Source organism: Odontesthes bonariensis, chromosome 7 (assembly GCF_027942865.1).
Source record: "Odontesthes bonariensis isolate fOdoBon6 chromosome 7, fOdoBon6.hap1, whole genome shotgun sequence".
NCBI classification, from domain to species: domain Eukaryota; kingdom Metazoa; phylum Chordata; class Actinopteri; order Atheriniformes; family Atherinopsidae; genus Odontesthes; species Odontesthes bonariensis.
In genome coordinates, this window is record NC_134512.1 from 33116325 (window position 1) to 33131036 (window position 14712).

The window sequence follows — 14712 nt, forward strand, 5'->3', positions numbered from 1 at the left end:
TAAACCTACACGTCGTGTCCTTTGTCTGCGGCGCTCTGCTCTCCTTCCTTCATGAAACGAAGAAGTATGGCCTGCGCTCGATCCTTCGTCTCCTGACTCTCTCTGTGAGCTCTTCCAGCCTCGATGTTAGACGCCCGATGTGATCGTCCATGATTCATATTACCGTCATGCAGACCATGAACACGGTGGCCTCCCCGCTCTCCATGTTAGCTTCTTGGTGGTGTTTTTTTCTTCCTTCTCTCCTTACTTTTCGTGGGTTTTGTTTTGTTTTGTTGTTGAGTGTGGCGCTAAAGTAACACATCGCTGTCGCAGATGATTGCGTCGCATCAGTCCCGACTCATGTGCAAATGCAAACTGAAACAGTTCCCCTGGCAAAGGACAGTTATTATAACAAAATTTGAGGTGGACGGTTCTTAGAACTTCTCTGTCCAAATGCGGCTATTATAAACCCAAACAGGTGAGAAAAAAAAACCCACAGATCATCATGTTTAAGTGGTACCTCAAACGTAAGGATTTCAGCAACTTTGAGAAAAAAAATTTATATAATGTGCTGGCTAAACAACTGGATCCACAACTGCAGCTCTTTTATTGGATGTTCCTGTTCTGCAGAGGACAGGATGTACCGAAAGGGCTCACAGTGACAAGAATCAATTAAATAGTGACAAGTTCATGATTGGCCAAGGCTCACTGATGCATGTAGGAGCGAAGGCTGCATAGAAAAGCTACTGTAACTCAAACTTGTTGTAAAAGTTCATCGTAGTTGTGACTGAAATGTGTCAGAACACGCAGTGCATCACAGTTACTTGTGTATGGGGCTGTGTAGCTGCAGACCGTCTTTAAGTGGGCATGTGTGCACCACTGGACCACAGAGTTATGTTTTTTTATCACCATGTAAATAGCCGGGTCCATGTGCGTCGCTTACTTGGGGACGTCAAAGCACCGGGGTGCACTATGGGAAGAAGGCAAGCTGGCGTGGACAGTCTGTTGATCTTGACAATGTTCTGCTGGGAAACCTTGGGTCCTGCCATTAATGGGAAGGTTACTTTGCTCCCTGCTATCCTGGAAAAGTGGTTCAAGAAATGATTTGAGGAACACAACAAAGGGGGATCTACTCGGTATGAGGCCGCTGTTCATAATGTTACGGCTCGGCGATGTAGAGGCATATTGGAGAGAAGATATCTTAAAGGAGGGCAGGCAGCAAGTGCACTTAGTGTTATAAATCATTTTAAATTTCTCCATGGATTTGATGGAGTGATAAATTTACAGTACTTCAGAAATGAAACTGACTGCCATCAACTTTAAAACTATTAGAACATTTGCTAAAGAATTATCAGGAGCAGCTCAATGATAGTCAGTATATTTCATTTTTGTTTTTCAATTTCATGCCCAAGCAGTCAACCCATGTTGCAGAGTATTTTGCACCATTCAGCCTGTGTAAGATTTATAGGAGCAATATAAGCGATAACTTCTACTTAATATCGCCACTCCCTCCTCTGTCTCCACTGTCAGTGTTGTTCAGCTCACTTTCATCCTGTTTTATTTCTCTGCTGTATGAGTGGAGACATTCTGAGGACTGCTTTCATTGAAAAAAACGCCAACAAATGTCCAGATAATGGCCAACCCTACACGGAATAGCGTTCTTTAAGTTGTTTGTTCTGGGTTTTGTTAGAGCTATCTTAACCATGCACAGCTTAATTCTGGCCAAGCTCTTCTTTTATGCTGCGCCGGACTATTTTGCTGGCTAACGGTTCAGCTGTGCCAGTTGAAATTATTGTACAGTTTGCTTTAGTGTTGCAGCTATATGTCCTTATGGAAATTTAAAGATAAGTACCCTGTGGAGAGTTGGAGCAATTGAAAAGAACGAGGAACAGATAGAATCTCCATATGTGACAGAGCCACAGTGAGATAGTAAACGAAAGGTGTCTAAACTGTGAAGTACAAGGAAAAATGCTTCTTAGGTGGTGTTTTCTCCCAAAGAGCCAGTGTGCATTTCTTCATCTCGAGGCTGATTCGTTTTCAAACACATTTTTAGATGTAGGTATCTTGATGAAAACATTTGAGGAAAAACAACCTGCACTCGGCACAAATTACTTGGTTCTCTTTTTGTGTTTCTTTATCTTTGTAAATTCACTTAAATAGATGTTTGCAGCAAATGTTATTGCAGGTTTTTCCTGTTGCAGTTGTGAAAGCTTGATCTTATCGCTGAACAAAATAAGCTTCAAACCTTAAAAGTTTTCCAAGGATATGTGGAATTGGAAGTGAATGAAACCATTTTTATACTTTTCATTCTTATTATTGGAAGTTTAGCAAGGCCACTGGACCTTAGTGTTCCTCCAGTAATCTGTTGACCCTGCTAACAGAGAGAGACAGCACACAGTATTAGAGCTCGATCTGTGCCACAAGAAATGCATTATATTTTTTATTGAAGATCAATGTACATATATTGGTAAAACAACATATTTCAACTGGTGAAGTTTCACTCTTAGCCAATATTAACCCTTGTGCGGTCTTAACATTCTGCTTACTCCCCTTGTCATATGGTTCAAAAATAACCCGCCCTACCAAAGCCCCAAAATAAAGCTTAATTGAATTTTAAATCCAAAATCAATTTTTTATGATGAAACCACCTGTTATTTATCTATTCAACTCAATTCAATACATTTTTTATCATGTAGTTTTTGTTATACAATACAAAAAGACAATCACCAGTTTTCAGGATTACACTTTTTTTTTTTACCACAAACCAACTGTCAGTTGGACCAACAGTTTTCTTGTTTTCTCAGTTTTCTTTTACATAATAAAGGTTTATTATTGCTATTATATAAATGTGAAGTAATTACTTCTGAATTAATTATATTGAAAGGGAAAAAAACAGTGAACCTTTTTCGGGTGTTTAAATTTTTTTATAATTCACGGGTCTAAAATGCCCATAAGTCAATCTTTGTACCCTAGTGGTGTACAGCCCACATGGAAACATGAACAAACATAAAGTATGACTTTTTCTAATGATTGGGACCCTTTAGAAAAAGTCATAAAATTTCAAGTTGGAAAAAGATGGTTTAAGGTATTTTTTCTACAGCTAAACATGGTAGTGGGTCACTTTTGACCTGCAAGACAACAGGAGGGTTAAGTCATAAGTTGGAATGTGGCTTCTTGTAAAGCCTGTGCAAAGATCTATATTGAGTCCTCTGAGCTCCTGCTCTCTCTTCTTCATGTCCGTGGGCATGATTGCTCTTATTGCAGCAGGATGATTGTATCATGAGGTGTAGAGAATAGGATGTATTTCCTGTGAAAAGATGTTTACTTGGTGTCCATTATGAAACTTCAGGGAAGCCATTACATTTACCTCCCACAGAGGATTACATGAACCAGACATTGGGGTGGGGGAGCACTACAAAATGATCTATTTAATGCACCCTTTTCACTTCTCTGACAATGCAATTCTGTCTCCTTTTCCTTTTTCCATTTTCTTTTCCTCTACCTGCTCTGTTTGTATCTCCAGGGCCAGTATTGTCCAGAAGAGAATCATCTATTTCCAGGATGACGGCTCTCTCACCGTTCGACTGTGTGAGAAAGGTAATGACAGCTGCCTATGTTCTCCTCTGGCCCCACTTATGCCGCTCATCTTTTCAACCTTGACTGCTCATAATACTGCTATTATTCCCTGTTCCAAGTGTTTTTTTTCGCTGCCTTTTGGTGCAGATTACCTCCTAGTCTTTCATACCTTGTTTAAAAGAAATAGAAGCCAGTAAATCTGGTGTGAAAAACTGCCAGGACAAAAAAGAACGACAGTCATGGGAGTCACCGTGGAATTTGAATATTGCTTTATAGGTCATCACAAAGCAGTGCCAAAGCTTTTATGTTGCCTGTGATTTCACCACAGAGAAGAATGTCATACCAGTTTCTAAAGAGCTCCCCAAATGAACGCTTTCATAAGACAATGAGGCGACGGAACTCTCTAAGCTCCGATGCGCATATTTATTGAACAATAAAACCCTGAGTCCAGTCAAATGGTTTTCTCAAAACTTAATCTCGGGGGAATTCTACCTTCATAAAATCTTCCTCTCCTTGCTAAAATCCAATTTTCGTGGCCATTATACAAACCAATCAAGCCACCCTGTTTCAAATTGCTGACATAAGTTAAGCACATTCAATATTTGACCCATCCTGCTTTAACTTAGATGGGAAGTGAGGATTTTTCCATAATAATTTTGCGATTCATAAATATTCAAATAATCGCCTTGACCTGTCTTTGCAAAACATTGGTCCAGGGCAAAATTGGAATATTTATGAGTCAGTGTTAAGGCTAATGTGTCATTTGAATAGAGTTTTTTTTTCCATGGATGTAATTTTCTGACACTCACTGAATCCAAATTGTAGTCAATCATCTGGTAATTTATGCAGGTGAGCAGATGAGTTTGTCAGTTAATTCGGAGAACTGTGTTTTCTGCTATAAATCAGGGCTGTGTACCCTTTTCACTCTTCAGTCTTTACATGTGAGAATTTGTTTTTGTGATTTGATGGTCGCTCCCTGTGTCCCTGCAGAGCGAGTGTTGGGTGAAGCTACGGAAGCACCGGCCATGGAGTGCTGCGCCTGTGGGACAGCCAAGTACAGACTGACCTTCTACGGCAACTGGTCCGAGAAAGTACACCCCAAAGACTATCCGAGTGAGTTCAAACCATGAGCGTGAAGTAATGCATGCACGCATGTTTGATGTCAGGTTGATTTTAATGCTTTTGAAAATTTTGAGGAAATCCATGACATAAGGACAAGTATTGAAACGTGAATGAGTCAACATTCCAAAAGGACTTTAAGTCCACTTGCATTACAGCGTTTATGGACCGTTACCAGCACAGAAAACAGCGACACATGGCCACACGACAGGCTTACATCAAACATCTGGATACATTTTGTGATCTGGATTAACTTCATAATTTGATCCCAACAAAAGTTAGTTTGGGAAAATGACTTGAAAACTTTGATTTTTTTTCATCTTGCAACTGACCTGCATGCAAACAAAGCAAAGATTCAAACAAATAACCACTTTTTTGCTAGTTTGCTTTGGTTATTCTGAAATATTTTCAACTATTGGACTTTTTATTGAAACATTTCAGTCAGATCTAGCCAACCGGTATTAAAATGATGGGAAACTTTTCAACATATACAGTGTATGAATAGTGATTCACGCATTTCGGACTACCCGGTGACATGCTTTTCGCCTTGTATGTGTCAGGTGGCAAAATGCCATACTCCATAAAACTGAAATCCGCTGAAATTGGCCTTAAATTAAGTTTCCATTCATCTGAAAAGAAATGCATTTCCCCACATTAAACATGGGGGATCATAGTTTATATGATAGACATAGAAACAAAAATACTGTAGGCTACATTGAAACAATTACAGTTATTACTCATAAAAACTTCCTGCACCTTATCAAATGGAAATACCTTCTGGATTTAATTGGACAGATGTCCTTGTGTTCTTAACAAAGCTTTTTTGTGAAAGATGAACATGCATACCATATGAAAAAGCAGGATGGACTGATTCAGAATGGTTTAAGATGTCACTAATTTACCGTGTTGTGTATAAACCCTTAAAATCCCAATTTAATAGACATGATCGCTGCTGTCGTTGCTTATGTCGCAGTTTAATATTATGCTAGTTCTATGGATTCTTCTGTTACTTCTTATACTTTGTAGCAAGATTTACATGCACAAAGTCTGAATAAATGTCCGAGGCCAAACTAACAGGCAGTCAGGTTAAAGGAACAATGGGAACGCTCTGTTTGGTTTATTATTCTTTACTTTTTTTTACGACTTAGTTTGTGATAATTTAAACAAATCCATCCTAAATTTCTGCCTTCTGCCACTGTCTTCTAGGACGGGCCAACCACTGGTCTGCTATTATTGGTGCATCCCACTCCAGAAGCTACGTGCTGTGGGAGTATGGAGGCTACGCCAGCGAAGGAGTCCGTCAGGTGGCTGAGCTCGGCTCCCCCATCAAGATGGAAGGAGAGATTCGACAAAGGGTAGGATTGACATTAGATGGATGCAGCGTGGGCTCTCTTTCGAAAAACATTTCTCTTTCACCTCTTTTTCAAAGTCTTTCTGTTATCGATTGAACTAAACACTTGTGTCAGTTACGTAAGGATGCGAGAAACAGATATAACCCCAACACAGAATGTGAAAAAAGAGAAAACAGGTCAGTAAAAAGAGGCTCAGCAATCTAAAACAGACCGTCTTCATATTGTCGAACAATTTTAAACAATGTTTCTTCAACGTAAGAAACATCTACAGTACATGGTATCATCAAAATATTCAGAGACTGAGCAGAAGGGACACAGCTGAAAATCAATATGGTATGTTCGTTATCTTCTGGCCCTCAGGCAGCTCTGCATTAAAACAGACACGATTCTGTTGTGGAAATCGCTGCAGGGGCTCCAGGAACACTTTAAAAAATCATTGTCTGTGAACATAGTTCACCGTGCGTGCCAGCTGCAAATGAGGTTTTATTTGTGAATGTCGTCTATATTTCATCAACATAATGCTAAACCGCACACTGCATGTATGCCAACAACATGGCTCCTTAGTAGAGGAGTCCTGGTCCTGGACTGGCCTGCCAGTATTTGGCATATCATGAAACGACAAAATACAACAAAGATGGACAACAAAGGTCCAACAACTGGGCTCCTCAGTTCCCAGATGTTTACAGTCTGTTGTTCAAAGACAAGGGGATGCGTCACAGTGGGAAACATAGCCCTGTCCCACCTTTGAGAGGCATGTGACTGCCGTCAAATTCCAGATGAATTCATATTTTTTCATGAATCGTTAAATGTCTCACTGTGTTTTACATCAATAAAGTATTTACAAATGATTGCGTTCTGCTTTTGATAACATTTTACACAGTATCTCAATTTATTTGGAAATGGGATAGTAGATTCCTTCAGTTGTACTCAGTTCAAATGTTCATATAACACACACACACACACACACACACACACACACACACAAACACACACACAAACCTTTTTATTCCATCAAAATGGCAGCTGACAAATGTGCAATGCACTTAAACTTCAACGTGGGCGAAAGCGTCCATATAGCAGCATGGTGCACCCTCATAGTCATAACCTCTCATTGTTATTGTCATTAAAGCAGACGCATATTGACAGATGCACTGGACTTGAAATCAGACCACTTTAGAGAACTCCAGCAAACTTCTTGGGAGTGAACTCTGCCTTTAGGGAATCAGATATTTTTGGATGGCTGCTGCTGGATTGCATCCCCGGAGGACAGGTCGTGTCCTCAGCTCTTCTTAGACGGGGGGGAAAGTGCGTTGCAGAACTTAGTCAATGTCTAAAAACAGATCTTCACATATACTTATGCATAATCTGTGGGCAAGGGGCTTAGACTTTGCTATCAGAATTGTGACCGTTTCCATTTGTTATCGGTTTGTGACACGAGTCGTGTTGACCAAGTTGAGTTATTTACACGCAGGTGAGATTTGGCCCAAAAAACAGGAGGTGATTGAACGTAGCTTTCAGTCAAACTTTAACCATTCATCTCAACCATAGCCAGTCAGAAAATAGAATATAAAAATACTTTATTCATCCCCAAGTGGGAGAAATCCAAAATTATTCAAGTAGCTCAAAATTTCAAAAGTTCTTTTTAAAAAAATTATATATTTACAATGATTGTATAGTAGAACAATAATAATAATAATAATAATAATAAATGAATACATAAATAAATCAATTTGAGAAAAACATCGGAGTCAGCAGTCACTGTTAAAAAGCCTTATGGCTGTGGGAACAAAGGACCTCCTGAACCTCTCAGTCCTGCAGCTGCCGTGAGATGAGCCTCACAGAATGTAATTTCCTCCTCATCCGTTGCCCCACCACAGCACTGAGAGGGTCTAGTTGGCCTTCTGCCTTCTACTACAGAACTGGCCTTTTTCACCAGTTTGTCCAGGCGCCTACAGTTTTTGTCTATAGGTGCCCGGTTCACTTTTTGGGCAAAAGGTGTGAAGTTGGTCGAAAGAAAAGTTTTTTTTTCTTTCTCATAATTTGAATTTTAAACGAAAGATGACAGATTTTACTTGCCGCTAGACTATTCCAGTACACCTCTGTCCTTATCTGTAAATGCAGGATTTTAGACCTTGTCCAGATAGGGTGGCCGTGGCTCAGTGGTTAGAGTGGGTCGTCCAATACCCAGAAGATTGGCCGTTCGATTCCCACACTAAAAAAGATTGGTGAACTGACAGCTGGAGGGCTGTCACGCTGCCACGGCTGAGGTGCCCTTTAGCAAGGCACCGTACCCCCATGGGTGTATTATATTATCTGGATAACGGACTGCAAAATGGTCGCCGTTGATTTCAATGGAGTAGCTCGACTGACGCATACGCTGAAAAAGTTTCTGCGTTATGCGGCCCATAGAGCATGCGCAGTAGAGTCACCCCCCATGATGCTTTGGGGCCTCCCATCATGCCCGATGATGGGACATGCACGTACGTACACAGCTGTGACGTCACGCTGGAAAAAGAGACTTTTCTGGAGCTTTTTTGACTTTTTGACGGATAAAAAGTCTAAAAAACTTTAAAATATAGAATACAAAGATTAGTAAATAACAGCGGTTACAGCTGGAGGCGTGCTGTGAACAGTTTTACAGGCCTCTCTTTTACTATTGCGGTCTATGGGAAAAATGCTTTTTGGGCCACAGGGGATGGCACAGGGGATGGCTACCACGAGTGGCCACTGGGAAAAATCGGCGTGCCGGCTGAGAGGGGGCGCCGTATCCATTTATAATACATCCATGCCGTACCCCCATGCTCCCCGGGTGCTGTGAATGGCTGCCCACAGCTCCAGTCTATGGCATCCGTCTCCATGAGTGTGTGACCCCATGCATGTGTGTGTTCAACAGGTGCTCACGTGGATGGGTTAAATGCGGAGGACAAATTTCGTGTATTTCCCTGCACATACAAGACAATAAAATCTGATCTTAATCTTGATGATCAGATTTAAAAAAGACAAAAAATTAGGGAAACTATTGTTTTTTTAGGGGAAAAAAACACTCTAAAATCTACTGTGGCGATATTAAACAAGAGAGATAAACAGATGGAAATTATTGTAAATGGTAACGATAATGGGCTGCATTAACAGAGACCTTTTACCGAGTACAAAAGCACATTCACTCACATGCATTGTAAAAAAAGACCTCAGGTTTTGTTGCTGCCTTGTGCTCTTGTCCGAGTATTAAAAGGCCTGCCAATCATGTTGGCATATAAGAGGTTTTAATCCTGTGTTTTTAATGACCATTCAGAGAGCTTCGGGGTTCAGTAATCAGTTCTAGTTTATGGAATTATACATACGATGATTGATTTTCTTGACACGAACAAACCCTTATTGACATCTCACGTATGTTGCACAAGTGCCCCGGTTCGCTGAAAGCCTACAGAACCTCGAAGTCTCTGTGCCTCCTCTTTCTGCCACGCACTGTCTTCGGCTGCTGAAAGGTGTGTGTTGGCCATTTGTGAAGGAACAATAGTGTGTTGTTGGTGGGCTGTCAGTGCGGTGTGTGCCTGTCAGTTTGGGTTTGGGCTGTTGTGTGGAGACATTATAGGCTGACGGACAGCCCTAACTCCTCTCTTGGCTGGCGCTGCCTGTCTCTGGGCCTAACAACTACCCTGACACAATGAAAACTTCAGCCTGTTTCATTGAAAAATGAGATGGCTTGATTGTGCCCTGTAGACTGGAATGTTAGCTATTGAGCTGTTGGATGAAGCAGCTCAATTGTAGACTCTGCAGTGGAATGCCAGCTATCGAGTTGTTGGACTGTAACAGCAAGTCTTGAAATATTTTCTTTAATGTATTAACGACAAGCGTCGTTAATTTTGTTGAGCGTAGCTTAGCCTGCAGGTTCTTCTTCAAATGGGAAGTACAATTCACTTATTTCAGATTTATATGCATAATCATTTCAACTTGATGCTGTTCTTGTCCTTTTCACCCAAAAAAGTAATTTCATTACATAAACACCTTCTTCCTCGTCTCTGTCTCACAAGCTGAGTGAGCTTCACATGTGTACTGATGGGTGCAGGACAACAAGTCCTCCATACAGAAAAAACATATATGTTGTTTGTTAATCCCCTTAAATATGAACCACTACGGCTTCCTCTAACCTGCTTTCCTTCTGGGCAAGAGGAAATATGACTTATTTATGAGCTTTGCACACCAAGTTTTTCCTTTAACAAGCCACAAAGTTCTTATGAGAAAGAAAAGAAAGAGGGGTAGATGGTGCAGTCATGCACTGCTTTTTTATTTACACTCCTGAGTTAATAACATAACAATAATTTACCAAAACATTTCCTGGTTGGTTGGCAATAAAGCTTCTGGGTTAGGGGGAGAAAAACATCATATTTAAGGCTAAAATATATTATTTAAACTGCTCTCACTGTCATCTAAATGTACACTCTTTTCTTGGTTGCTTTGGTTCCACATATACATGCAGTTGATCTGAAGAACGTGAGAGGTTGCGCATTCTTTTAACATTACTGTAGGTGGTTCTGCCTGCATGAACAAACCCGCTGGGATATTTTTCGGAGGTAGACGGTCTCTTACAGGACTGGCTGTAGGCTGAGGAGCAGAAGAAACTCAGAATATATAACAGCCAAACTTTTTTCTTTGTCTTTCTCTCTTCTTTTTGTGCATTTTATTGCATCAAATCGCACAGACCGATATGGTTAAACCTCAGCTGAGGCTTATTTTTAAAAAAGTAATAAGCGACTAATTACTTGAATTACAATACTAATATGCTGTGTTACTAGCCACAGTACAACAAGAAGGAATCTGAGTTCTGTAACATGTTACAAATAAGCAATGTGTTACCCCACAACACTGATTATATCATGCTGAAGATCAGTTTGCTGTCGTTCATTCTTTATCTACAGGACAGAATAATATTTCAAATGCGGATTTAGGTATATTTACAGACAGGAGAGCCATTATTCAAAATGTTTTAAACCTATTTTGAGCAATATTTTTAGTTTTCTGTCATTAGATAAATATTTAAAGTGGCTACAGTGTGATGCTTGATTCTATGGGCTTGAGGTATAGTGAGTGTCGGGGGGAATATTTTACTCAGAGAGGATTCAGTTAATATCAACAGTTTCCTGCATTGCAAGAACTAAAGGGTCAAAATCAGACTTCTACGACAGGATGGTGACTCTAAACACACCTCTAAGTTCGTGGTGGACTATTGGAAGAGACACAACATGAAGGTTGTAGCACATCCCTCTCAATCCCCTGACCTAAACATGGTCAAAAATATGTGGACGCACATTGAAAGGGTTCTTAATGCATCCTTTTGTTGGAAAAATGCGTGAAAATCATCTAAACAAGACTTGAAAACATTTAGCCAGCGACAAAATGAATTTACAAGCTGTTTTTTATTCTGAAGGTAGTGATAGTAATACCCTTTATGCCCTTTTTTGTTAGTTTATTTGAAAGTTTAGTAGCTGTAAAAAAAAAAAAGCAAGTGAAGTCACTTACAATTTTTTTATGTAACTTTTAAACTCAGGCTTTAGTTTGCTATTCACAAAAATATGCTTTAAAAAGGGGGCTCATGTCACTGCACACAAATCAAATCAAATCAAATTTATTTGTATAGCACATTTCATGTACAAACAATTCAAAGTGCTTCACATAAAATAAAAGCATTGCAGCAGGGAGTGGAAGAATCATTAAAAATACATAAAAGAACATAAAGAGAAACAAATAAAATCATTTAAATGAATTTAAAAACAAGCAACAGTCCAGATAAGTTGAAAAGATATCGTGCAGATTTCATGCATAGACACATGGGAAAAGAAATGTTTTTAACCTGGATTTAAAAATGTCTCCATTTGGTGAAAGTTTAATCTCCACTGGCAGTTTGTTCCACTTGTTTGCAGCATAACAGCTAGATGCTGCTTCTCCATGTTTAGTCTGGACTCTGGACTGGACCAGCTGGCCTGAGTCCTTGGATCTAAGAGCTCTGCTGCGTTTATATTCTCTGAACATATCACAGATGTATTTTGGGCCTCAACCGTTCTGGGATTTGTAAACCATCAGCAGGCTTTTAAAATCTATTCTGTGACTGTGACTGGAAGCCAGAGTAAAGATTTTAAAACAGTAAACATACAGTAAAATCTGGGTGTATGTTTCCTTTTTCCTCTCTCAAATGAATCAAAACCAACACGATAACGTTGTTTAAAACGCTGACCTCTAGTTTGACAGAATAGCAGTATTTTTAATTGTTTGAGCGTGTCTGTAAGCTTCACGCACACACTTTACTTTGCACATATAAGGCATTAGACACGAGGAAAACCGAAACACACACATATACACGAGTAGGCAAAGACATCTTTTCAATTCTCTGAGGTGTCTAAGTTCAGACTGGGTGAACATCAAAAAGGCTGCTGTAAAGGTGGGAAGCCGACATGGGTCAGTAATCCCTGTCTTAGCTGAGAATCCCAACCATCCAGAGGAGCAATCAGCTGTGGTGATGTGTGGACAAAGCCTTCAGACCAGGCTCTCAGGCCGAGTGCTAACCAGCGCTCCGATAACTAACAGGGGCCTCAGCCTGCCACAACACAAGCGGACCGGCAGACAGAGACGTACACAGACGCACCAGCAGGCAGGAAATATGAGACCTGACAGCTCTCACTGTAATGATGTGACTACGAGTAAGAACATTTCTCAGATAGGAGATTCTTCGGAAAGCCTTGCATACAGCAGGAGCACGTCATATCAGAAAATCATGCAGCAGAATTTAATAAGCTGTGTGAATACACACACAGGTGTTGTCTGGAAACTAATATTTATACTGTGAATAGATGTTGACACAACAGCCAGCCCCATCTCACCGGTGTAAACCAAGAGAGAGCCACAAAGAACGTGTGCGTGTTTGTTCTGCATTAATTCCTTGCCTGAATCGTGACTTAAATCATTCGTCTCCTGCTTGTTGATTTAACTTGATCTAGGCCAATATGCCATCCATCAGACACTCCCTACTAAGCATGTGAGCGCAAAGTCCCACTGGACACAGCCCAACATGCATGAACCTGTGGAAAATATGCATGAAAAAAAGCTCCCGGCGTACATCAGTTCATACTGCAGCACGCACTGTCCAACGCTGCATACCAGCTGAGCCTCACGGGTCACACTGTCTTATGATAGGATCTAACGAAATGCTCACACCACTGACTTTGGGTTATTCCACAACTGGTTCAAACGTGCCAGCAACCTCCAGTGTTTTAGGCCTTTTTGCTGATGTTATGAAGTGCACAACCTGAATAGTCCTGCATGGTGACGACTGACCTCAGATTCAAAACACAGAGTTTAAAGTATTCAGAACGTTTTGGTTTTAATTAGAAGTATGAGTGATTTTTTTTAATTGATTTCAGAAATCCATACAGTATGTGGCTTTCCATCTTGTTTTATGTACAGAACACTCCCTCTCCTTGGTTTTTATGCAAGGTTGAGCTAACAACCTTAGCACACGTTGGCAACTTAGTGACTTTGCCAGGTTTAGTGACTTATTTGACCCATTCAGCAGAGTCAGGTCTCTCTCACTATGAAGTAGCACTCCTAATCTGCTTAAACCTGAGCAGTGTTTCCATGCTAAGAAATATTCAGTAACTTCTAGCTTTCACTCTGAGTGATCACTGTATATATCAGTGTAATGGAAACCCCAGAATGGCTGATGTCTTTAGCCTATGTGGATCAGGATTTCATCAGTTGACACTGCAGTTAAACATTGTTATTTCATCAGAACATAGCATTCGCATGGACAAGTCCTGCTGCTTAACATGTTGTCTTAATGGATGACTTTTCAGTCACACTATGAGAGAGGCAAACGGATGTAAAAGGCATAATGGAAATGTAACATGGCATCTTGAATATAGCAATTAGTGTAGAACATTATCCTGTGACATTTAGATACACCTCTCTCTGGCTGTAGTGAGTTTTTGTTGGAAGTAGATGGCGACCAGCACAGAGCATCGTTAGCATAAAGATGTGAAAGTGGTATAAATCTTTTATCTAATTTGAAATGAACAGCTCTTTAAAGTTATTCTCCTTGAAATTGAACCTTTCAGATCAAGGCTTTGTGTTAAAAAGTGTGAAAACCTTAAACAGTCCTTTAACAACTTTTATTTCTCAGCTTCTAAAGAATCCAGAGACACAAGAAATATTCATTTCAGACTTTGAACCTCAAAGTTTTTAAGTTACTGACCTTATTCTTATGTTTATCAATATTTTGGTTTGGTTTGTATAGAGTGAAAGGAGCTGAGGCAGACCATAGACTGTATATAAAAGCTGTACAAAGCAACTAGATCTGAAACATAGTGTGAAAATTTGTTTCCAATGGACTCCCATTAAAAAAAAAAAGTGTGAACTCTTCTCATAAAATGTGAAGTAGTCATTATGTCGTCATTAGATAAATTTTCCACTTAACTCAAGTATACTTCTGGGCCTTTTGAAATCAATTCAATTTACATTTATTTTCTTTTATATGGGGCTCAGTGTCTTGCCCAAGAAGTGTCTGAGCAGGAGAAAGCTTGATAAACAACCACTTTATCTCCCCAGTTGCAGCTGTCTAATTCCAAAATTATATATTAAAGTGGATTAGGTCTCAAGAAGAGTTTTTTTTTTTTTTATCTCCACCCTATCATTTTCA

General features: G+C 40.0%; 1 protein-coding gene across 1 annotated transcript in view; it reads left to right on the plus strand.

Annotated features, from left to right (window-relative positions):
• The window catches only part of spon1b (spondin 1b), a 111965-nt gene that overhangs the window by 35308 nt on the left and 61945 nt on the right, over positions 1-14712 (plus strand). The window contains exons 4-6 of the mRNA XM_075470604.1: positions 3503-3576; positions 4546-4668; positions 5881-6029. Of these exons, the coding sequence (XP_075326719.1) occupies positions 3503-3576; positions 4546-4668; positions 5881-6029 (346 nt within the window). The remainder of the gene's footprint in view (positions 1-3502; positions 3577-4545; positions 4669-5880; positions 6030-14712) is intronic.